The sequence below is a fragment of the Penicillium expansum genome (assembly GCF_000769745.1).
Source record: "Penicillium expansum strain MD-8 chromosome Unknown contig102, whole genome shotgun sequence".
NCBI lineage: Eukaryota > Fungi > Ascomycota > Eurotiomycetes > Eurotiales > Aspergillaceae > Penicillium > Penicillium expansum.
Window position 1 is genome coordinate 173,508 of NW_015971234.1, and position 23,956 is coordinate 197,463.

At 46.1% G+C, this 23,956-nt stretch overlaps 12 protein-coding genes across 12 annotated transcripts; 1 reads left to right on the forward strand and 11 right to left on the reverse strand.

Moving 5' to 3' along the window:
• Positions 1-203: 203 nt before the first annotated feature.
• On the reverse strand, positions 204-1,847 carry PEX2_033280 (Monooxygenase, FAD-binding; the record flags this gene model as incomplete). The annotated part of the gene is made up of 1 exon (XM_016740603.1): positions 204-1,847. The coding sequence occupies one exon, from the start codon at positions 1,845-1,847 to the stop codon at positions 204-206; it is 1,644 nt and encodes a 547-aa protein (XP_016601255.1).
• A 1,134-nt stretch (positions 1,848-2,981) lies between these two features.
• PEX2_033290 (Major facilitator superfamily domain, general substrate transporter) lies at positions 2,982-4,644 on the forward strand (the record flags this gene model as incomplete). The annotated part of the gene is made up of 3 exons (XM_016740604.1): positions 2,982-3,206; positions 3,262-3,503; positions 3,561-4,644. 3 exons carry the CDS (start codon positions 2,982-2,984, stop codon positions 4,642-4,644), a joined length of 1,551 nt encoding a protein of 516 aa, XP_016601256.1.
• A 417-nt stretch (positions 4,645-5,061) lies between these two features.
• PEX2_033300 (NAD(P)/FAD-dependent oxidoreductase) lies at positions 5,062-6,366 on the reverse strand (the record flags this gene model as incomplete). The annotated part of the gene is made up of 1 exon (XM_016740605.1): positions 5,062-6,366. One exon carries the CDS (start codon positions 6,364-6,366, stop codon positions 5,062-5,064), a length of 1,305 nt encoding a protein of 434 aa, XP_016601257.1.
• A 589-nt stretch (positions 6,367-6,955) lies between these two features.
• Positions 6,956-7,651, reverse strand: PEX2_033310 (LysM peptidoglycan-binding domain-containing protein; the record flags this gene model as incomplete). Its single annotated transcript, XM_016740606.1, has 1 exon — positions 6,956-7,651. One exon carries the CDS (start codon positions 7,649-7,651, stop codon positions 6,956-6,958), a length of 696 nt encoding a protein of 231 aa, XP_016601258.1.
• Positions 7,652-9,145: 1,494 nt separating this feature from the next.
• Positions 9,146-9,684, reverse strand: PEX2_033320 (uncharacterized protein; the record flags this gene model as incomplete). Its single annotated transcript, XM_016740607.1, has 2 exons — positions 9,146-9,473; positions 9,641-9,684. The coding sequence occupies 2 exons, from the start codon at positions 9,682-9,684 to the stop codon at positions 9,146-9,148; spliced, it is 372 nt and encodes a 123-aa protein (XP_016601259.1).
• A 1,271-nt stretch (positions 9,685-10,955) lies between these two features.
• On the reverse strand, positions 10,956-12,538 carry PEX2_033330 (Pyridoxal phosphate-dependent transferase, major region, subdomain 2; the record flags this gene model as incomplete). The annotated part of the gene is made up of 4 exons (XM_016740608.1): positions 10,956-11,231; positions 11,293-11,374; positions 11,444-12,328; positions 12,390-12,538. The coding sequence occupies 4 exons, from the start codon at positions 12,536-12,538 to the stop codon at positions 10,956-10,958; spliced, it is 1,392 nt and encodes a 463-aa protein (XP_016601260.1).
• Positions 12,539-13,596: 1,058 nt separating this feature from the next.
• On the reverse strand, positions 13,597-13,755 carry PEX2_033340 (uncharacterized protein; the record flags this gene model as incomplete). Its single annotated transcript, XM_016740609.1, has 1 exon — positions 13,597-13,755. The coding sequence occupies one exon, from the start codon at positions 13,753-13,755 to the stop codon at positions 13,597-13,599; it is 159 nt and encodes a 52-aa protein (XP_016601261.1).
• A 784-nt stretch (positions 13,756-14,539) lies between these two features.
• On the reverse strand, positions 14,540-15,052 carry PEX2_033350 (DUF1993 domain-containing protein; the record flags this gene model as incomplete). Its single annotated transcript, XM_016740610.1, has 1 exon — positions 14,540-15,052. One exon carries the CDS (start codon positions 15,050-15,052, stop codon positions 14,540-14,542), a length of 513 nt encoding a protein of 170 aa, XP_016601262.1.
• A 1,786-nt stretch (positions 15,053-16,838) lies between these two features.
• Positions 16,839-17,087, reverse strand: PEX2_033360 (Transcription factor, MADS-box; the record flags this gene model as incomplete). Its single annotated transcript, XM_016740611.1, has 1 exon — positions 16,839-17,087. One exon carries the CDS (start codon positions 17,085-17,087, stop codon positions 16,839-16,841), a length of 249 nt encoding a protein of 82 aa, XP_016601263.1.
• A 1,125-nt stretch (positions 17,088-18,212) lies between these two features.
• On the reverse strand, positions 18,213-19,878 carry PEX2_033370 (NAD-dependent succinate-semialdehyde dehydrogenase; the record flags this gene model as incomplete). The annotated part of the gene is made up of 4 exons (XM_016740612.1): positions 18,213-18,315; positions 18,386-19,655; positions 19,711-19,798; positions 19,858-19,878. The coding sequence occupies 4 exons, from the start codon at positions 19,876-19,878 to the stop codon at positions 18,213-18,215; spliced, it is 1,482 nt and encodes a 493-aa protein (XP_016601264.1).
• Positions 19,879-20,940: 1,062 nt separating this feature from the next.
• Positions 20,941-21,654, reverse strand: PEX2_033380 (Haloacid dehalogenase/epoxide hydrolase; the record flags this gene model as incomplete). Its single annotated transcript, XM_016740613.1, has 1 exon — positions 20,941-21,654. One exon carries the CDS (start codon positions 21,652-21,654, stop codon positions 20,941-20,943), a length of 714 nt encoding a protein of 237 aa, XP_016601265.1.
• Positions 21,655-22,395: 741 nt separating this feature from the next.
• Positions 22,396-23,823, reverse strand: PEX2_033390 (Alcohol acetyltransferase; the record flags this gene model as incomplete). Its single annotated transcript, XM_016740614.1, has 2 exons — positions 22,396-23,711; positions 23,775-23,823. The coding sequence occupies 2 exons, from the start codon at positions 23,821-23,823 to the stop codon at positions 22,396-22,398; spliced, it is 1,365 nt and encodes a 454-aa protein (XP_016601266.1).
• Between the last annotated feature and the right edge of the window lie 133 nt (positions 23,824-23,956).

The window sequence follows — 23,956 nt, forward strand, 5'->3', positions numbered from 1 at the left end:
AGTACGAAATACAGCCTACTAAAGATTTACTTAGGAACCTGGGTTGGTCTTAAGCCTTAGCCAGATTGATTGAAACATCCGTCTCAAGTTAAAATATTATATAAAACACACTCCAAGTACTCGATTGGAGTAGATGGAATAATAATATCGAAGTTGGGCGTGCCTTCATGCCGATCTAGGTAATTTAGGTCATCGAAGAGCACTTATACACCCCGGATTATGTCAACTAGCAATGCAGGGTTATCGCTCTGAGAGCCCTGCCAAGATATGTATTGATCGGGTCTGATGATGGTAATCTCTGCCGCATACTTTGCCCGAGCAACGGCAGCAGACAATTGAAGTCTTTTTAGCGGTAATCCGACTCGATCAGCAGCGGCGAGAATTTCTTGAACGTTCTTCTCGACTGCCTCCACATCTATGAGTGTGAACTCTTCCCCGAGGTGATCTAACAAAGGCGAGCCATCCGGCAGCCAGACATGCGGTGCGCGATGACCAGGTGTTGCATGAGACCAAATCTTTGTACCGTCATAAGGTTCACTTGGTTGGCTGTCGCGAACAATGACTGGTGACCGGTCGTAGCGTTGATCAAGTGCAACTCCAACGATGTTCCACTCTGGGTAAGTCAGGTCATACGCAAGTTGGCCCCGTTGCAATCGTTCTCCCTCACTTGCGTCCTCCAATGAGGGTAGTCCCTCAACTATCTCTGCGACCTTTTTCAGGTCATAGCTGTTCTTCATAGCCGCATCAGAAACAAGCTCGCCCACGGGCCGACGCTCAAGGTCATAAGACTCCAGCAGTTTTTGTCCTCCCCAGCCTTTCAGGACAGCAGCAAGCTTCCACCCGAGATTAACTGCATCTCCGATGCCGGCATTCATGTTGTGCCCTCCAGTCGGAGGACAAAGATGAGATGCATCGCCAGCGATCAGGAGCCGGCCATTTTGATACGACTCACTCACTCTTGTGAATACCTTATAAGAAGATCGACTAACAATTTTCAAGTTCGTTTTCACTCCCAAGATTTCTCGACCGATTGACAGGATCTCTTCTTCGGTGAGGGTCTTCCCGTCAGGCACGGTGATGCTGTATCCCCAATCGTCCTTCCCGGGGATACTTATAATCGAGGACACGCGGGGGCTCAGTACGAAGAGCATTCCTAGAGCATCATGGGCAGGTGAGTTAATCAAATCACTGATTCGATAACCTTCTGCTCGCACCACAAAGCTCAATGTCTGCCCAATGGGTTCCACGCCCTTCTGCTGAATCCCTGCAGATTTCCGGACCAAGCTACCGGGACCATCACATCCGATGGCATACGCGGAAGTGATTGAATGAACTTCACCACTGGGAGATTGGATCTCAGCTATGACTCGATCCTCGTCTTGTCGGACTGAAAGTACTTTCCAACCTCGCAAGATGGAAGCCCCCAGTTCAAGTGCGCGAGCTTGCAAAAACTTCATGGTGACAGGTTGTGGCACACTGAACGATGGTTCGGCTGCCAGATCGTTTGATTCCTCCACATCTCTGCCATACAGAAGCGGGAAAGAACCGAGTGGCTTTTGAATCAAGGATTCTGTGATGACTAGCCGCTGCTTGGGATTTGCTGGCTGCCAGGAAAACTTGCGCAGCTTATCACTAACGCCCCAGCGGCGATAGTGCTCGACGGTACGAAGATCATTCGAGCGACCTTTGGGGTGTCCGTCCACAATTTCGAGGTCTTTTTCGATGACTGCAGCCTCGATACCGTGAAGCCGCAGCTCGATAGCTAGGGAAAGGCCAATAGGACCGGCACCCACTATCAACACGGGGATAGAATCTGGGAGGAGGTCTGATGCCTTTGTTACTGTCATTTCAGGAATTGAGTACGGCGTATGCAGCATCTGGAAGAGCGGGCCATTCCGAAGGTAAATACTTCGAAATACTCGTAGGTGACATGTTCCCATTCTCTTCTCGTATTACGCCATTTCCTTAAACATATATATTAACCTTTCTCAATAGCCTGGGCTTTAATTGGAGGGCTTATATCATTTTCCAAGCTTTTCGCTAATCGAAGTGGATCGAACTTTAACGCATGGACCCAGAGACCCTTTGTTTCCTTTCCGTATAGTTCATTGTGATTTCATGCCTTTTTTTGAATTGTTTGCTTTTAGTTTCTTTAGCTTGTTGGTAAAGCCCTAAATATCTCGTGTTTTTAATAGACCCAGCATAGACTTGCCACGGACCTCGAGCGACGCCGACAGGAACAACTATGGAAAGTAGATCGCGATAATAAGATAACGAAATAAGCCTTTGCAATTCATATGTAGAAGCCAGCATAATTATAGGAGTGACGAACTTGAATTTTCTCAAACACAGCAAAAGCAATCGAGTATAGACCGAAAAAGCTATGCAATGTGTCTATATGGTCTTCATTCATGGCAGCTTCCCCGCTCCGAAAGCCGGGAAGTTCTATATCGCCGAGATTAGAATCCCTGCCATTGCAGGTTCTCTGTCAGATCACGTCTTATTTGGCGATAATTAATGCATCTTGCGCAACAAGAGAGACGTGAGTTGTTTTTCGAAACCAGACTCATGGAAAGGTAGAAATCTTTTGCAATGATTCAATTTCCCAATGCGGAGTTGGTCGCTTAACCCGACTACAGCGACGAACCAAGCGTTGTGTACCAAGTCGTGCTCGGGTAAATCGGATCCCCTAATGAGGTGATCATCGGGGATTAAGCAGTTCCCCGTAAGAGGTGCCAAAACCCGAGACGCGGTAAGATAGCAGTTATAGCAATCATTTGAATTCTGATTGCACAATGAGAATTATAAGCTTTAAGGTCAAGCTCGTTGCAGTCTAGCTGAGGGCTGCAGTCCAATCAATACGATCGCCCCATTGCGATAGACATGTCGCGATCCAGGCTCGGTATACAAGCTCTAACTACAAAAGCCGGGCGATGTAAACATTGGCCTCTCTAATCAATTAATATCAATCAATATCAATCATGTCGGAGACAACTAAAAGTCCAGAGATCGACACAGCAATCGCTACAAACCACGACTCAGATGGATCAATCGACCTGAGAGCGGAACTGATCAATCTTTCTGAGATTGATGCCGTTCTCGCGAAGAAAATGGCGTTGGTAAACGCTGCTATTGATGAGATTGGCATGACTCCATTTCAATGGAAACTGTTTTTCTTAAATGGATTTGGATATGCTGTGGATTCTGTAAGTATCAATCTAAACTGCCACCGGGATGAAGCCATCTAATGTTGCGCGATAGCTTCTGGTAGTTTGTCAAAATATCGCGCAGACTGCTGTGAATCAGGAGTATCGCAGCCCTAATGAGAGACTACAAGGCATTTCACTAGCATCCCAGGTTGGATTGCTCGTGGGTGCTGCTGTCTGGGGATTTTCTGCCGATGTGGTTGGCCGCAAGCTTGCATTCAATACCAGCCTGTTTATCAGTGCTATATTTGTTTTGATTGCTGGTGCAATGCCCACTTACGTCTCCTTCTCTGCTATGTGAGTGTGATTTCAGTGTTTAAGATGAGGATACAAAAGAATACTAACACAGACCAGGGTTGCTATATATTCCGCCAGAGCCGGCGGCAATTACATCCTCGATGCAACCAACTTTCTTGAGTTCCTTCCAGCACGCAAGACTTGGCTTGTTACTGCCTTGGCAGGATGGTGGGCAGTCGGATATACGATCACCGGCTTATTCGCATGGGGGTTCATGAGCAACTACAGCTGCGATCCAGATGCTACAATGGAAACATGCCACCGTGCCCAGAACATGGGGTGGAGGTATCTCCATTTCACATCCGGTGCACTGGTCATCGTAATGAGCGTGATTCGAGTCTTTGTTGTCCGGATGGTGCATACACCAAAGTGGCTCATTAGCCAGAATCGCGACGAAGAGGTGTATCAGATTCTTTTGGAGTTATCTGAGAAATACGATCGACCTTTGAACCTTTCGCTCGAGCAGCTGAAAGCACAGGGACAAGTTATCAACACGGAAAAATCAGTTTGGTCCAAGGTTCGACTTGTCAGTCACTTCTCAGGTCTTTTCAGCACTCGCAAAATGGGCTACTCCACTGTCATGATCATCTTGAATTGGCTGCTTATTGGAACCGTCTCACCTCTATACGGTTTATTCTTGCCATTCTACCTGAAACTCAAAGGATCTGAGACTGGAGATGACTCAAACTATACTACCTGGAGAAACTACGCCATCACGCAAGCTGCCGGACTTATCGGCCCTCTAATTGCCGGATTTTTGGTGGAAATGCGCTGGTTTGGCCGGAGAGGAACACTGGCCGTCGGTGCTGCCTTGACAACAGCGCTTCAGCTGGGCTACACGCAAGTTAAGACCCCAGCACAGAATCTGGGAGTATCAGCGGCTATTGGAGCTGCTTCTAATATCTACTATGCCACTATTTATGCTTATACGCCCGAAATTCTGCCTGCCGCTCACCGGGCGACTGGGTATGCTGTTTGTGTGGTGATGAATCGGATTGGCGGCATTGTAGGCGTGCTGGTTGGCAGTTACGCAGATGTTAATACTGTTGCTCCGCTGTGGGTATGTGCTGGGCTTTTTGGTGGACTGATTATTACGAGCCTATTGCTACCCTTCGAGAGCCGCGGGAAGAGGACAGTGTAGATGTGGGATTTCGACTCACTCTGGGAACGAGAGAAATGGAACAGGCTTAGCGTAGATCATTGATTATATAAGGATCGAAAAAGCTGCTGTAGTTAAAGCCCAGTACAGTGTAACTATTTGGAATTGATTATGTCTAACTGGCGATTGTCGGATATAACCAGCTTCATAGCTCCTGTACTAAAAGGGCAAAAATGCCTAAACTCTTGGCGAAACATGTAACTTCGATGAAGAGTGATCGCATTGGTCTTTGTCGTTATATTGAACAGAATATACATTGGATCATGAGTGTGGCCTTTCAACTGCTGGCTGGTCACATCTTGAAGGCCCTGTCTTTCATCACCCCAAGCAACTTAGAGAAACATAAAACTTGTAGGAAATAGCTCAATCGACAAGAAGATTTGAGGCATTCACATCAGCCTATGTCTCCTGGTTATAGATATCGTTATATTTAGACAATGATTGCCGCAGAAGCAAATCCGCTTCAACGCCTTGGAAGCGTGCAGGATTCAGGGCGTCCAGGAGAACCTTGTCTTCTAAATTTGTCGAATTCTCATCATCGCCAAGAATCTCTCTTGCCAATAGCTTAGCAGTACCAGCAGCAGTTGTAACCCAAATGGCGGCGGCAAGCCATAGATTTGCAACATCAGGAACCCGACCAGCGAGGGGCAAGTTGTCAGGCGTGACAGAAAATATACCATTGAATGGCTTTTCCGCTACCCAAGGCTCTTCCGAGTTCGTGTTCTGTCCCTGGACCTGGAACTCAGCTCCGTTCTTCAAGTTCGAAGAGGCGTCTAACAGCACTTGATCGAAGCTTGGTGGCCAAGCCCCAATCGCACTTTCAATGGGATCAAGCTGCATCGGGGGATGATCATAACTGCCTAGACCATCCCGTTCTCCGTGGTCCCTTGCATAGGCGTGGTGGTCCAGCCAGCGAACGAATGGGTACGGGGTACCAACACGTCTAGCCCGAGGCGGTGTGAAGGTGTAAGGGTGTGCGACGGGGACAATAGGGATCGGAAGTTGCGTGATAGGGATGTTGTCGCTGCGAATCAAGGAAGATGTCCAAATGCCAGTGGCGAGAATCACAGTACTTCCTTCCGAGTTGATATCTCCACTAGCAGTCTTAATAGTCGCTATTTTCGATGTTTGGTTGTCCTTCTTAGTCGCAAAGCCCGTCACGGCAGCTTCTAAGAAATCCACCCCTCTGGCGCGAGCTTGGTCAACATAGTAAGAAGTAATGACGCCTGCATTTGCGGTTCCATCTGAGGGGAAATGGAGACAGTGCTTAATCGAGTCGGCATCGATAAAGTCCGGGGCAAGAGAAGCGGCCGCCTCTGGAGTGAGAAGCTCCGCAGGTAGACCAGCACCCTGTGCTGTTTTCTGTCGGTGCTCCAACATCCCCAAGCCAGAAGCCGTAGAGGAAAGTTCCAATCCACCGACCGTTTCAAAGCCGCCTGGGATTGTGAGGTAGTCCTGGACGGTGTCTTTGGCCAACCGAGTCAAGACAGGGGACTCATTGAGTTGGCCAACGAATCCTGGAGCATGACCAGTGGAGCCCAATAGCGTTTCTAGGCTTTTGTCGATGAGTATAATATGATTTTCACTTTTGCCCTTAGAAAGATGGAACGCAAGCGCTGCGCCGACGATGCCTCCCCCAACGATAATGATCCGGTGAGGAGAGGGATTGTTATTCAATTGCGCAATATTTAACGTGGAAGGCATCCTGAAATCGTGTCCTTTGAATTTTTTAGACTGATTTAAAATATGTGAGTACTCTGAAAGAGGCGTTGAAGCCATCTTAACTGTATAGGTAACGCTATCCTAGCCCGATGTCGGCATACTTGCCCCCCCATGTATCCGTCTCTAGCCGCGAATTTTGCAAAATCACTGTTTCAACCGCTCAAGATTGCTTAAATAGCATAAGCCAAGTATATTTAGAGTGAATTAGGTCCGCCCAAATCTCCTTGGCGTTGAACGATGACTCATTTGTCATGGTCGACAGGCCACGTTGTCTCGGATTTCCGTACCAACTTCGTATGAGAAATCAATAGTCTCTGAGAGATTGCTAGAGCTTTGCCAAGGAAGGGACTAACGATCGAGGTTAAGGTATTTAAGGAGAGTGAGGCCGGAATTCTCCAACATATGGCCAGAAGCTGATCAACAAAGAAAGTATTCCATTTCTAGTATCTACTGCCATTGGCTTCATTGCCTTTCGGAAAACTGCCCCTACAGATTTTGACAGATTTCCAATCTCGGCCTCGGCATTATTGAATGATTGATTAGCTTTCAAAAGTATCCAATTATTCACTACTTAGATCTCCTCGGTAACATTTAGAGCCAGGTTCGTGCATCCCGTAGGGACGGTTATCCAAGCCGCATCCGCATCCGAAGCCGATTCGCTATAGTTGTAACCACCGTTGAAGGCCATGATCTGTCCAACAGTAGTGTCAAACATCTCCGCAATATCCTTGTAAACACCGTAGGTGAAATGGAACGGTGTAACATGGCAGACACTAGGAACACATTGAGGAATCTTGAGGAAAGTGTTGACGGGAAGTTCCTCATGGATAGACGAAACACCCATCTTGGCATTCTCGTAGACCGACTCGACGGTCATGTTTAACTTGTACAAAGCAATTTTCTCAATGGTGTCACCTGCAATGGTTCTGTAGTCATGCGGGCCACCTTTGAGACAAGTAGCGGTGGCATTTTGCCGAGTCAAAAAACAGGTTGTGCTGTCTGGATTGCAGACCTGGGGCGGAATTCGGAGAGTGAAATTGGCAAAAATATGCTCAGCGTCGATCATCCGGTTGTACCGGGCGATATCGCAGGGGCCACGATCGAACTTCCTAGCAACGGTAAAGATGGTGTCTTCGGAAGTGGTGGTATAGGTAGTGGCGGTGGTGTTGAGCGAAGAGTTGTCACATGTATTCCGATTGGCATGAGGAACAGCGGCAGCGGTCGCTGCGAGGCCGGAAAGAGCGTATTTCAGAGATAGGAAGACCATTGTGGCCAAAGATTTTATCTATACTTGAAAGGAATGGAGAGCTTGAGCGGAAGGGGAAGCAGTGAATCTCAGTTGTATATGCTCGTTATATAGCCCCGAGAAGGGGTCATAACTCCGAAAAGATCAAGATAAAAAAGCCAAGCTCCGCTGATCTGCCCGCAATTCGTAATTTGCGACTCCGAATAAGGTGGAGCATGGGTTTGGTAGATACCCCTTGTCTCATCAAAGGCAATTGATAGTGATACATGTGAGAGAGATAATGACAATCTAGACCTTCCACTATTGGCTCGCAACCCCTAGCGGAAGACCGGTTCTACAGGATGCTCAGCGATGATCATGCGGAAAGAGCTTGGATTGGATGCGATTGTGCGCTAGTACCTGCGCCGTTAGATTTTTGCGTCATGTTTCTCATATGGTGTGCATTCTAGACCTCGCCGATTTCACTTTTCGACCAGGGCATGATCCTAGTCAAGTCAGAATCTACAATACGTCTCACTTTCATCTGTTCCTCTTTCGATAAGAGAAGCTTCGGCGTAGTGTAAGTCCGAGAAATAACTTAGGGGCAAAAATCGATCTCGATGGGCATCAGCAAGCCCCACGCTTGTTAACACGATACAAAAGTTATCTTCGAGATAGCTTTGACTTCCACAATGAACTTTGAAGACTGACTGAGGCATCCTGGTCACGGTAGTACTTGCATGAAACGGCCTAAGCACAAGTCACAATGTGAACACATACATCTCTGGACGGAGGGATAAAGAATTAATTGCTCCAATAAACGCCGCCGTTGCTGAATTAGCTTCAAGGTCAAGTCTTAGTATCTCGGGGTCGGCTCTGGATACCCAAATAGGAAATAATCGGCTTTACACTGATATGTAATCCAGTTTCTGCGCCAGAATCTTTGAATTTGCGTGAGATAAGAAGGGGAGTTCAAACCTGAAAGTGAAGGCTTGCGCACCGTCGACACTTTTGGGGCAATATATTAAGTACTGGGAATGCGAGATGAGTTTCTAGCAGAAGGGAGAGTAAATGGGGTGCGGTGCGGCGCACCCCATAGATCATGACGGAGTAGCAACTCCACCGCAAATTATTAATGCTATTGATTTGTCGTCTGCCATACTGGCTTTTATGGATTTGTAAGGACCAAGATGGTAGATCTATTTTGTTATGTAGCCGTTCCACGTAGTACCTCTTTTCCTTGTCTTTGAGATGATTCTAGGGGTCCTTATTCTCCTAGCTTGCCTTCGATGGTCTATGTTAGGAATCAGTAACCGGCACTCTTTCATTTGACTATCCGCGTCCAAGGGTTTGCAACTTGATTACTGGTCGGCCCGGTCCGACCTCGGGAGTAATCTGCCGAGGTTTGCCCATTGGCCATGGAGCTCTTCGATTTTCCTCGACAAATGAGATAAATACCTTAGATTAAAAAGAATTTTATTAAATTAAGGTAGAATATGTTAATATATTGTGGAATTGACAAATATAATGGTTAGCTTAGTAACGTATCAACGAGTTCTTGATGGAGGAATTCAGCTCGAAGGGCATTTTCAAAACATGAAGCAAGCATAGCTCAACCACAGCTCTTTGTGGCAATGGTTTCCGGACGTAACGTTCCCGGTACATTGCAATGAATGTCTGGAAATTGCAGTCGTCTTCAATGGCCTCCATTCGATTGGCTAAGTCGATGCACAGGTTATGAGCATCGCCTGGAAGATACTCGCTGGCCATTGGAGAGATCGATCTTACAAACCGAGGCATAAAGGCTTGCATCATAACGGCTAAGTATTCTCTGTCATCAGATATGCAGGGGCGGAGGTCATCTCTTCCTAGGACTAAAACTGCGCTAGAAGGACTGTCAGGTCTATCAAATATACTTAAGGATATAGACTTACACATAAAGAAATGGATCAGGTGCTTGAAGCCCGACCCCTATTAAGTGACTTCTCATTAGTAGTATTAGTAACTATCGTACAGAGCATATAGCAAAACTCACCTAGGAACTTCAGCCACAACAAGAGAAGGTACCGAGACATTTTTCAATAGTCTTTCAACCAATGGCTTTGCTGGAAGAGGCGTTTCGTATTGACCGTCTATGCTATTGTATATTCCATCGCTGAACTGGTATGGCGACGAACTATTTTCGAATTTTTCGCCGAATAAGCTTGATTTATTAGAAATACCCTTCGAAGGTTAAGAGAAGCAGGCAAACATTGCCTACATTTGACCTTGTCCGGTGAGCACCACAATTTTGGCGTCGACAGACATCTGAGGTGGAATCGGTATGTCTCCATGGTTTCCGTGGAAGAAAAAATAGCGTAAAGACCCTTGGCTGTATTGTGAATGCATCATATTGTGTGATCCAACTTTTCAGTACCGTTTCCAGAAAGTGTGTCAAAGCCAAAAGGGGGCAGCTCGGGAGATCCGGTGACAGAACTAGGCGAGTGGGTTCCGCTAATCCGAGCTATTACTCAGACGACAACATATTCAGACACGGAGGTCGTCATCAGATTTCTCTACGCTCTACGTTATAACAAATTCGTGGATATGCCCCTTAGAGTGACTAACTATAATAATGTACAGTTAATCTATAACATATAACATGCTTTTACATGCTCATTGCGCGATATCAACGTTTGAATCCAACTGGGGCGTTAATCGCTTTTAGGGGGGGCGGAACCCGGATGTACCTGAGACGATGACGTATTGGGTGGGACTTTGCCGATATTCTGAACTGGGCGTGATAAATATATATTTGAAAAGATAGTTGAGCTACAAATTTCATCGATCATGCAATGTTATTCTTTCATAGTTTGCTTTAGAAAAATAAAACACTGCACTTGTTCTAAAACCAAATCATTTAATATTTTCAACCCGAGGGTTGTCTAGTTAATACCCGCCAGCTTTAATCATAATAGGTATAGATAGGATAATAGATCAAGTCTGCCTAGTATATAAATACACACTATATAAGTGGCATTCTATCACGGACTACAGCAGAGTTGGCATCTAGGCTAGGCACAAATAAAGAACCCCCATAATCCTGAAACATTTCCGGTAACATCTCTAGGACTTGATTCAAAACGCGCGAGTGGACCACCTCCCTCCGCCCCAAGACACTTCAAAAGACATCAACAAAGCATCTAAAAACATTTGGTCGACTGGAGGTCCACCCGAAAAGATAGAAATCGGCAGCAATTCAATGCTGAGAACAACAGGCACATTCTCATTACGGTGTTAAAATTCGATATTTCAGGCCGTGGCAGGCATTATTCGCATAAAATGAAATTATATTCTTTTACCAGATCTATTCCAACTGTGAAAACACAGTCTCAAAGGCCGCCAAAAGAGGAGCGATGTGCGATTCCTGGAAGATCAGCATGGGGCGCAACCGAACAGTTTGAACACCACAACTCCCAATATTGATGCCCAACTCGCGCATTTTCTTCAGCAGAGTGCTTGAGTCAGGCGTGTCAAATGCAATATATGTCCCCTTATTCTTGCCACGGAGACTCTGGATCTGGTGGGGATACTTGGCCGCCAAGGTAGCCAGGCTATTGTAGAGAACTGCGCCAACTTGAGCCTGTTGGAGAAAATATAATGTTAGACAAAGGCCTTTACGAAATAGGAATAATAAGGCCTACCGTCTTTTCGACCAGCTTCTTGTTGAGAATCTCGTCGATGACAGCATTGCAGATGATGATTCGTGCGGCATCTCCCATCCATCTGGTCAGCTGGTTAGCCTAGCTTACTCTCAACAATGATCATGGGATATTTGAATTCGAGTTGTCTTACGTGTTGAATTGCCGATAGGCCTTGTCGGGGCGAAGCTTCTCATCGCTGAAGAAGTATCCAGCGGTTTGGGCTTTCTTTGAGAAGGTTACAATATCCACGGGGAAGGGTAGCGCCCAGTGCTCATGGGCCCAGAATTTTCCTGTTGCCCCAAAGCCGGTCTGGACCTCGTCGACAATCAATGTAATCCCATGTGTCTTGGTTATGGCCTGGAGCTTCTGGAAGAAGGCTGGCGAGGCATGGTTGTCACCACCTTCGCTTTGAATTGGCTCAACAATAATACCAGCCACGGGACAGTGCCATGAGGAAATGATGCTTCTAACTTCTTGCAGGCAAATCTCCTCTTCTTGTGCGTTCTCTTCGATATGGGCTTCCAGAGGATATTTAAGCTGGGGGAAAGCGGCCTGCGGCCATTTGAAAGCGGGAATGTCTACCTTGTGTATAGGCTTAGAGCGGGTGGTGGACAAACTGCCAAAGCTGCGACCATGGAAGGAATTACGGAAGCTGAGTATAGCCAGATCGGGGGAACCGGGAGCTTGGTTTTTCATCGCTGTCGCCTGCTCATACTCAGTCCAAGGGCTGCCAGCTCGCTGCTGCCGACGATAGCCCATGAAAGCCGCCTTGAAGGCCAGATCATTAGCCTCGGATCCAGACTGTGCTGGGAACACTTGCGTGCACCCCGGAGGAGCTGCCCGCATCAGACCTTCGCGTAACAGGGCAAGCCATTGGTGCGAAGGGAAATTTCCAACAGCTGGGCGGTTGACCAAGGCAGAGACAATTTCAGGTGATGTTGCGGCCTTAATCAATGTGGGATTGTTGTATCCGACGGGAATAGAGGCGATCTGGGTATACACGTCGAGGTATGTGTTGCCGTCAACATCAGTGATGCTAGAAGGAAACCGTCAGGGAATGCGCTAAGAGGGCCGAAGTAGGTAGGTTAATGACATACTAGTTTCCAATGCTCTGGTCATAATCAATGACCATCTGCACAGTGCGGGCATCAATGACGGTATCTAATTCCTCTTTGATCCCGTGCGTGGCAGGTCCGGGGACTGCTGTGCGGATTGAGGGCGCGAATGGTTCAGATACAACATGCATGACGAAAAAGAAAAGGAAAGAAGTGAAGTGACCACAAAAAGATAACAGAGATCGGATATAGATATCGTCGGGAATGAATAGACATGAGTGCAGTAACTCGATGCGTTTATATGCGCCTTGATGCACATGGCAAATTGACTCGGACCGGGTAGACAGCCAGAATGCCGGTTGAAAGGAAGGAAAAAGAAGAGAACCGGTTACTGTACAGGTATCCACGAAGATCAAGTAGTATTAGTGCTTGGGATGAGTGAAAACCTTCGGTTTAAATTTTTGTAAAATATGTGTGCGCATATAGATGGCCGGGTGATGGCACCCGGGAACTTTATCCATGTCAGCATAACCGCACATATTGTCATTTCACTATAATGATACTAGCGCGTTGCATTTTCTCTGAATCTATTCCTCTTATCTAACTTCAATGCTATCAAAACCCAAACTCCCGGGTTCTGTTGCTTGAAGAGGGTGGAATTGGCACCATCGCCGCCCTCAATTTTGAGCACAGGAAACTCGCCGAGGTACCCCACGTACTACATTCAACGTATGTTAGTCGTGAAGAGAGGATTTAAATTACCCCCTGCGCAAGTTAGTATTCAAATTTGGCGTATAATTAAAAGCAAGTGCCCTCCTATTTGACAAAACTTAGTTCATAATGCTGATCAATTTGATGTTGAAAATCTTCTAGCTTTGGGCGCAGTCCCACATGTGGTTTATCTATTCTAAGAGGAAATGGTATTTGAAAAGCTTGATTTAAATTAAACCCGAATTTATATCAAATAAAGATTTCTGGACATTATCTCTTAAGTTGGCTTTTCACCTTGCTGGCCCCGGGAGTTCATACCAGCCTCACTCGGGACATGAATAGTAGTATTAGTCCCCCATTTCCATACTAATTCCAACTATTTTTCCTCTTTGATATTTCACTACTAATTATTCTTTCTTTCTTTACACTAGATAGCCCTTATACTAGGTCAGACCAAGTTGGTCTCGACTACTCCATATCGATCAAAGACATAGAAGGCCATATCGCACATTTCCTCGCTAGGCTTTTCTATCCTTTCCTAGAGTCCAGAGCGTATGCCCTTTCGATGAATATACTGGGCTAGAGCGTTAGCGACAGTGATACCATCGCAGGTACATTCGGCGACAAAGTTTTTTATCCACTTAAAGTCGCCCATTTCCTCATCTATTGATCCCCTGCTTAGGGTAAACTCCTCCATACATTACATATTTAGATTCAAGAGATGTCTCTCAGGTGGCAAATCGTCCTGAGATGTTTCTCTTGCAAGTACGTAGGTCATGTTTGTGCAAAAATCACAAGCCGGACTTCATATTTCTATATAAGATTCAGGACGAAGTACATAAATGTTCTTACGACTCCTACAGGGGTGACATTTGGCTCGCCTTCTTGATCTAAGAATTCAAGGAGGTCTAAATCAGTTTCAGAGATGGAGCATATATAGTAGCTGGGGTGTGTGGTCGCTGGCCAAACATTGTGCCTTTTTGGCCAGCTGCCGTAGTGGTACAACCCAAGCACCCGCGATCCGTCACACTCAGATTCCATATTCCCAGAAACGCTATTGATTGCTCCCAGAAGTAGTAACCAAGCTCTTTTACGAACGAAATGCTAAGTTCCTCTCTATACTTTCATTCAATGCGGGCACGTCTAGTACCTGCTCGATAGCTTCCACTAATCACATACATTATCCATATCAATTTACTGAAATCGAGCACGCTGTTATTTATTCTAGCGTAATCTGATAGACCCGGGCATACTCGGCAATGCGGGCGGATCATAAATGCTTGTTATACACTAAGATTATCCAAGACGGTCCCAACGGTTTTTGGAGTCGCATTCTGGTATACTATCGATAACTTATGGAAACCTATGGAAACATGTAACAAATCCATTCAAACCCCAGTTCAATTGATTAGGGCTCTATTTGGTTAAATTCAACAAATTCAATGTTACTGCATGGACAACTAGTTGTCTTAATTACATCCTCAAGCGAGTCGTCGAGAAGAGAAACCGACATAATAGTCCAGCTTACCCAGCGGCACTCCCTCCTTCCGCAAAATTCCATACGTGGTAGTGAGATGAAAGTAAATATTCGGCAAGACAATGGTATGGGCATAGATAGCACCGCTAATTTCCGCCGCCTGGTCCGGGCCCATTTGAGTGGACTTAAGCTTATCAGCGTGCTGGTTGACGACATCCTTGTCGGCCTCTTTGAGCGCTTTTAGCACCTTCTCAATCCGCTCATAGCATTCAGCATATGTGGTGGGTTTGCCTTCAGTGGTTACCGGCTCCCGACCGGTCAGTCGGGCGACCAGGTATTCAGAGAATTGGGTTGCGATGCGCACTTGGTCGGTCACTGGATACATGTCCTCGCAGAGACGTGCATTGAGCAGATCGGTAGCATTAGGGCGTTGCTCGGCTTGTTGGAGAAAGTGGGACAGGGAGCCTAGGATGTGTTCGGCCACCACAATGGTTCCGTCATAGAAGGTGTGGACCATGTTGGAGTAGGAGGGTTGATGTATGAAATCTTGAGAACAGGTTTGAAGAGTTTTAAAGTGAATGTTCTCAAAGGTTACAGACATGAGAGGCCAGTCTCACCCTAGGGGTCGGCCCCAGGGATCTAGCCATCTTTAGTTAGAATTTTGGGGGCTGAAAATGCTAGGACATGATGTAATAATAAGGGATCAGGCGATGCAGGTAAAGATAATTTTGTTTTGTCTACATTTGTGCCATTTCATTTGTTAGGACACTGAGAATGTAGGGACCAAAGGGTAGGAGGGGAGAGTTATATTGGAAAGGAGATATCGTATGGAGGGGTTGCTGCCCGGGGTACTACATGGTGGCCTAAGGCATCAACTCCGAGTACTGAAGTTTTGAAGTAGCCATGGGAGATATGGTAGGTTTGGTGGCAATGAATTTATAGCAGAAAAGATATCGAGCATAGGCGTTTGCGAGTTCGGCTGGCTCGCTTAGCAATGTCGATAGAAGCCTCGACCTCATTGAGGCGCTTAGCGATGTCAGTAGACGGTTCACTCTCACCTCTCATTTCCCAGAGCTATACAGTCCACCCCGGGAGCTATAGGTCCTCTGGGACCATGACCGTTCCTCCTGTGAGCGGCCAAGAGCGTGCCTAGGAACCATGCCATGGATTCTGGGATCGAATATGATCCCAGAAATGTGAGGGTCTCACTCGCGAGATAAAAAAAAGCGGGATCTGGTCTGGGTAATTAATATTTGGAATGCAAATTAAAACGCGAGCAAAGCCAAAGACACTGCTTGAAGAGACATGGCGTTGATGAACAATAACATGCAACCAACGGCTATTGGGAGTTGACCGAAAGCACAATCAATATCAACGATGCTTTCCACAACAATCAGTAGCTTAAACGAGAATAGACATATAGTCTGTAAGACATCGTCGACGAGTAGTACAAGGCCCATAGTGGTGAAAGATGAGAGGTCAACGGCAAGCAAACTTGCAGTTGTTGGTTAAACAATTGGTTGTCTCAGAAATGCGAGGCTTTAGAAAAAAATTATAATTATAATTTATTTATTGTGTTTTTAGGGAAGTAGGGTGTTTATTGAATATTATTAGGTAGACAGCAGTCCCCACTCCAAATCACGCGTATTTTTCCTAATACCTAGACACCCCCCAAGTCTCCAGCTATAATTTATTTTCACCCGTGCTAAGCTTATTTCATGCTATATTTTTCAGGCCCTATTACAACTCCTTGTACCTTGGTGGCTTATAATAGTTCTCTAAATAATTAATAGAAGCCGTGTAAGATACCATTAAAGCTCAGCGCGGAGGATTCTTCTCAAACCTTCACAAGAGATTTTCATCAATTTATATATAGGCTTTTTCATACCTCTAGAAGTCGCTTTATCTCTACCACGGTTTAATTTACGCACGCGATAAGCTGACTGCATAGGCTATCTAGTTTCCCTATCCTTAGGCTAATAAGTAGTCGTAAATAACTTAGGAATCTACTGCGAACTCTTAAGTATAGAGAATCCTCTTTAGAACCACAAGTTATCGTGCTTTACCCTCAGGGCCTTAGTAACTTCTAATCTATTAAGATAATTTATTAAAAATCGCGGACCGAGAATATAGCAAACAATCTATTGATTGCAAAGGCTCTGGTCTGGTAAAGGTTCCGCTTTAGTCGTACAACTTCATGTATGTTATTCCGGTGTATCTTTATCAACCTGCTCCAGATCCTGGTCTATTACTAGCATTAGGGATAGATAGTAGGAGTTCTTGATAGGTCAGTCGTCATTTTATCAGAGGCATAGTTGGCAACATACTAACTGCGAGCCAAGGAAAGCCCAAAATCCCGAAGCATCCGCTGATAAGATGAATACTTGGCCGGTTTCCCGAACGCGTATGCCCACACAGACATCAGCGTCGCACACCTTGCTGTATTCAGACGCTTTTTTCATTAGGCTTGATTTGCGACGACCTTGTTTTTGGCGCATGGATTTTTTGACAGATTTAGATCGATTGGAATGGGTGGGAGATGCGGAAGCCATGTTAAGAGATGCCTCAAAGCGCCACTATTGGGAATGGCTGAGGAGAGCAGGGAACTAAATAGCTGCGGGTATAGATTAAGTAGGTCTCAGGGATTCTGAAAAGCTTCGAATGGCTACAGTGTTAGGGCGTTGAAAACCAGTGTCGCTCTCCAGAAACCGTGGTCTTCAGAGTCATGGCCCACGAAAAAAAGGTTGAGGAGCCGGTCAACGATATCATAGTAACGTATCAAGCTAAGGTCTAGTTATACTAGAATTTCGTTTTGGACAGCTAACCGGTGTATAAACATTGGAAGAATCGGTCAACTGCAGGTGTGATTAGAGCAACCTTTATTTTCCTTTTAGCAAATAAATCCTTTTTGTGTTAATTAATTTCACAATTGGCATACCTCAAATTCAAGAGGTAAAGATTTGATGGAACTTCCGTACTCGGATTTCTGAGCCAACTAATCGTTTAATCACCAACCGCAGGTCTACCCTTAATATTTTACCATCATGTTCTCACCACTCCTCAGCTAGTCTTTGGTGTTTCATTCATTCTAATATTATCATCATTGAAGATACACAAACCCTACGTTACATTATATCGCTCATCAACATTGTGACTCTACGAGCAGTTCTTTCTTTCAATTGCATGCATTTTGTGTATACAGTCTGTCCCTAGGGGGAGTTTCGTAGATGAATAATCAATATTAAGAAAAGCTATAGTCGACTCTAGATACAAGACGTAGCGCGAGGAAGCAAAAGGAAAGGTAGCTTCCTCGCGTTCAAGGGGAACCCAGATGCACCATGTGGTCCCGCGCGGACCGTATCTCCATCCGTCCTGTATGCTTCATGATCCACAAAGTGTATGCCACACCATGCGTTGTGCATCATGCAGGTGATCTGGCAAGAAGTACGTAATGCGTGCATGAACCCCTGCATTCTACATGGGTGGAATATCTGAAAGCATTATAGTTCAATTGCAGAAATCCGTAATTTCCTTCACGCCAGAATACTAGAAGGCCGGTTGGAATTAGATTAGACCACAAATTTAGCCTGTAGGCCTGGCCCAAGTCTTCAACCTTATTCTTTTATCCCCCGAACGATCGCTCATACACTCCGTGTTAGAAGCGAAATATATTTGACTTAGAATATTCCACCCAAGGTGATGCTCTTGACATTCACAAATTCCTCGATTCCATATTTGCTTCCTTCGCGACCAAATCCGCTCTCTTTCACGCCGCCAAATCTACAAGATCAATCGTCGCGTTAGCCAATGGTTCAATGGAGAATTAGGGGGTTAGGCATGGGATGCTTACGGAGCAGCGACATCACTGACAGATCCAGTATTAACACCCACCATACCAACCTCGAGGGATTCCGCTACGCGGAAAACTCTCCTGATATTATCACTGAATATATACGCCGCTAGGCCAACCTCACAGCGGTTGGCTAGCTGGATTACCTCTTCCTCAGTATCGAAAGGGAATAGGGCTGCTATAGGCCCAAAAGTTTCTTCAGAGGCAATGCGCATATCATGGGTCATGTTAGCCAAGACTGTAGGCTGAAAGAAGTTGCGTCCTAGGTCATTGATTGGGCTCCCACCCAAAAGGATACGAGCACCTTTGGATTTAGCATCCGCAACGTGGTCAGCAACTTTTTGTGCGGCTGCGAGATGGATAAGAGGCCCATGGGTAACACCCTCGGCGAATCCAGCTCCTACTTTGAAGTTCTTAATTCGCTTGACAAGAAGCTCCGCAAAGGCTTCATATTTGGATCTGTGGACATAGATTCGATTGGCACAGACGCAGGTTTGTCCTGTACCTCGAAACTTCGACGTAAGAGCGCCAGTGACTGCGAGATCGATATCTTCCACGTCATCAAAGACAATGAATGGAGCATTGCCGCCAAGTTCCCAAGACACTCGCTTCACACTGGAAGAAGCCTGACTCATTAGGAGTTTACCCACACGGGTCGAGCCCGTAAACGAGACCTTTTTAATATCCGGGTGAGTGGTGAGAGTGTGGCCGACCTCAGAAGTATTCTCTAGCGCAGTCACGACATTTATCACACCCTTAGGAATACCCGCTCTAAAAGCTAGTTCCATGAGGGCATTGGCAGTAAATGGAGTCTCCCCGGGGCTTTTCGCAACAACCGTGCAGCCAGCGGCCAATGCCGGGCCGATCTTACGGGTGATCATAGCAGCAGGGAAGTTCCACGGAGTGATCAAGCCACAGACACCCAGAGGTTCCTTAATTGTGAAAACCCGGTTACCCGGAACGGATGTAGGAATCGTATCAGCATACAACCGAGGGGCCTCCTCACTAAACCATTCAATGAAAGCTGCGGCATATTTGACTTCGCCTTGGGCCTCTGAAAATGGTTTCCCATTCTCCCAGGTTATTAAAGTCGCCAAGTCGTCCACGTTTTGCAGGATGAGGTCATTCCAACGCCTCAGCAATCGAGACCTTTCGCGTACTGGCGTCTTGCGAAAGGCCGGAAAAGCGTCTGAGGCTGCCTTGATGGCTCTCTCGGTATCTTGTGCGCTGAATTCTGGACATGTTCCGATGACCTTCTCGGTGGCTGGATCTAATAATCCGTTGTCAGATGCTTATTTACACAGGCCATGTGCGGTTTTCCTCACCAGTGACCTCAAAGGTCTTTCCTGATTGAGCCCCAACCCATTCAGCGTTGACATGGCATTTTCCAATGAACAAAGTCTTGTCTTTCAACTGAAGCCATAGGTTAACCTTGCAATTCGAACCAATCGGAAACCGATTCTATGACTTACTTGTGGCACGATATGAGTCATGCTGAATGATCGTGCTCTTGCTTGGCGAGGTGAAAGCCGTAAAAGGTTAAGACTGAAGAGACGCATGCAGTTTCTAAGCATATGGGAGTTGCCTCATATACAATAGAGGAGCACATATGGTTTAGCTTATATTTATAATTTACATTACAGGTGTATTGTGTTTTGCTTCTACCCGCCGGCTTCTTTGGCAATACCGGTGGACTCGGACCGGGTTACATACCAGCCAGTGATAGCAATATACTTAGCGATGATTCGTTACATTAGTGAGAGATAGTAAGGTAAGATGGAAAACTTCGCCAAAATCTTAATCCGGGTTGCCAGGACTTACTAATTGGTACAGGCCCGCGTTTTCTCCCTGCTTCGATAATGTGCGGTCCTGTACTCGGGTACATGTACCCGGCGGCCGTGAATTGTGGTTTGGTGGGGAGAGCGCGATGCAAATCATTCTGCGTAATCTTCAGCTAGTAGAGCATGTTATCAATTAGAAAAACTGTTCGCATTTACTCGGGCTGCTGTAAAGCTATACCCTAGCATGCGTGCTTTTTGTTTTAAATTCAAACCAACAGGTCCTGCGCAGGAGTTTACGAGGAGCTTTCAGGCTTATAACCTTAATAGCAGCACGATAGAAGCCGCCTGAGATAAAGCATGGTATTAAATGACATAACATAGTTTTGCTAATAATGCATCTGTCGGGTGAAGAAATAATTTTGTGAAAAGCTATATATGGAGATCAGAAGATATTGGAGCATTTGGATGAGGCACCCTGGCCACCATATAAACAGTTTATTAATACGGAATAAAATAACCAAAGGGAGTATGTGGAATTTATTGGCTTGCAACACCAAGCCCACTAGTCGAAGAATTGGGATATCGTGGAGAAATCGATGAAGATAGCCCAAAAACTATCAGTCTTCTGGCCGCGCTTGGGAAAGCAGCCAACGCACCATTCTATTTCAGAAGGAAGCTTTCTAAAATCACTACTCATCCAACAAAATCAAAGAAAAAGAATTTTAGCTTTCGAACATCAGTTAGGTAGAGAGACATCACTTCGTTCATGAATATCTACTGTCCGGCCTCATATGCCTTAGCCATATCGCCCATAGTATCGAATCGCCAATCATAAATAGTATCCGACAAGTTTCCCATAGTGGCACCGGGTCGCTCAATCCAGGCGGACTTAATTCCGATCTTGCTGGCAGGATGATGGTCGTGGAACTGGCTCTGGGCAGTTTGAAGGACCTGTGAGGGCTCAATGTCGAAAGTCGATTTCACCGTGCTGAGCATGTATTTGAAATTCTGAAGATCGGGCTTGTAAGAGCCCACATCCTGAGCAGTGATAATCAAATCAAAGGGGAAGCCCTCTAGGCTGCCTGCGTTGGTCTTGGCGAAGGATGCACGATCAACATTCGATAGAACCACCAACTTGAAATGCTTGGAGAGACGCCTGAGGGCATCAACAGTATCTGGAAACGCGGGCCAGTTACCGACTGACTCCCCAAATCGGTTACTTTCCTCCTCGGAGGGGATCTCCAGACCCAGACGCTTGGCGAACTCAGGGTGCACAGTTGTCAACAACTGATGGTAAGGCATATCAGGAGTCTTGCTCTGCTGCTCGCGTTCTAGCTCGTGGTAGACAGTGAGCAAATGTTTGCGTGAGAATTGAGCGGCTGTCTTGTCAAGTGTGGGCTGGAATGCAGCGAGAATTCCCCCTTCCCAGTCGACGAGGGTACCGTAGACATCGAAGGAAAGCACGCGGTAGTCAGAAAGATGAGTCATTGTAAAGATCTGACCTCGATTATGATGAAATCAATGGTACAACAAATAGATAGTCTGAAGCTCGAAGAAAGATGGGCGTTGCCTTTAAATCGGACGCTTCTGGGTACTGAGACCCGAAGTACTGACATCATAGCCAAAGTCCACTGGCCCGACGATGAAGCTTCTCAGGCTATCAAGCCACAATGACAGTATTTCTATTGTCACTAGTCAGTCCAAAGTTCAAAACTGTCCCAAGACATTTCCCACCTATCTCCCCGTTTATCCTTTTCTCGTGTATGCTTGATGCACTCAAGCATCCAGGCAGTAAGGTAGCAGGGCTTTGCTTGCTTGCCTGCAGATAGTCAGATCTGCCTTTCTTTGTCCTCGTGGAGCATATAAGGGGCTCCATGGTCATATTTCTTCTTAATTCTTACTTTCTGAAGTGACGTAGCAGTATACGTTTATTAATACTGCTGCAACAATTCGAGCCTTCTTTCATGCAAGTCGATAGTTCAACTAGACACAAATGTTATGGCACTAGAATAGTAGGGACCGAAAGAGAGGAGAGAAGGGTGAGAGTTGATTCCTATAAGTTGAGCTTCCGACTATCTACTACCAAGTGCTTTGATGCCTGAGGCCACATAACAACAATTTACCTTGTCGGATGATGTTGGCAAGACACTACTAAAGCTAGACTATGGATAATTGAGAGAGATTGATTTGAAATGGTCATTTGCTATTCGGTAATCCTGCGCAGTAATCCTACCCAGACACTGCTAATCTTCCTATCTCCCCATTGAGAGCCCTTTGAACCTCTTGGATCATGCCGGCTTCTATAGCCCCCTCTTGCCAGGTAAAGCCCAACAACAACCTTCCATCCCGCCCTGTCACAGCACTGACCTTGATCGCGGCGCTGCAAGCACTAGAGCTCTGGCTGAACAGCATACTCTTAATTTCGAAATTGCTTCCCCCTCGCAAAGTAGAACTTGCTCCAATGTTCGATAACTCAAATGCACTCTTTCTATTCCGGCCCAGTTTTTGTAGCATCCAGTGGTGCTGGTTTTGAATCAATGGCAAGTATCCAACCGGCATGTCACCCCCTTTCTGTGCCATGGCATAATCGATGGCCACCTTGGTGCGGCGAGTCTCATTCCAATCAAAGGATGGCTTTCTGCGGTACGTTACGGATAACGATCCGACATAGCAACCCAAAGTGGTCGCAGTGATCGGCTCCGGGAGAAAGCCTCGCAGTGACACTGCACAGTCTCCCTGTAGTGTATGATATGTTGACGGAAGAACAGAAAAAATGCAGGTCGCGATGAGCACTTGAAGTGTCGCCGTGACCGATGTCTGCTCCTTCTTACTCAGTGCTATGAGAACTTTTGTATCGACCTCAGATAACCACAAAGAAGAAAAGCGCGTCTTGACAGGTGTGAACTGAGGAGCAGCCGTCCAGCTATCAGGTGATGGCTCGCTATCCTTCTCTTGAGATTGCAAGAACTCTTGTGAAACATGGAGTGTATATAGGTCCTCTATTGGAGGAATGAGGGCATCAGAAGGACTGTAGACTGTATCGCTTTGCTCGAGACCGTCATATTGAGCCATGTATCCTTCCAGTTCATCGTGGAACGAAAGAGCGCTTTTGGTGTCCATAAGTGAATGATGAAACACGAACACAAGAACAAAGTTTCTGGGGCAACTGCGCCTCTCCACAACGCACAATCTCCAGAATGGAAAGGACTTTTTTGGCTGAATCTCGAAGGGGCAATTGTGTTGCTGCTCAAGGACCTTGTCAAGGATCTCTCTCCAATCCAAGCTAGGAGAATTCGCTTCCTCTTCCATAAAGATCACAACTTCACTCAGTTTAATCTTAGGAAGACGGACGAAATAAGGATTTGGTGTGTCAACAGCAAATGGAACTGCCGAAAGTATAGGGTGCCTCGCAATGAGCATCGAGAGAGCGTAAAACAGCGCCGGTTTCACAGGTACTCCGCTTGGTCGCTTATAGAGGGCTGTCAGACCCACGTTGAGATAGATTCCCAAATGACTCCGCGTTGTTGAATATTTCTCCGCATGTCCTAATATCTATCAGGAGTTGAAAAATTGAGGAGTTGAAATATTGAGGAAGTAGGCATCCTTACCGAGCAGCCGCAGTGGCGGAAATCCTCCTTCGAGGAACGCTTCCTCCATGACGACAGAGAAAGAAGATAGCTAAAAAGACTATGGCCAGATCTGTTCCGATGGTTCTGAAGCAAGAGCTATCGCTGGCTTTCATACTATTTTGCAATGCTAGTAGGAAATCTCACACCACCCTCCCCCCCCC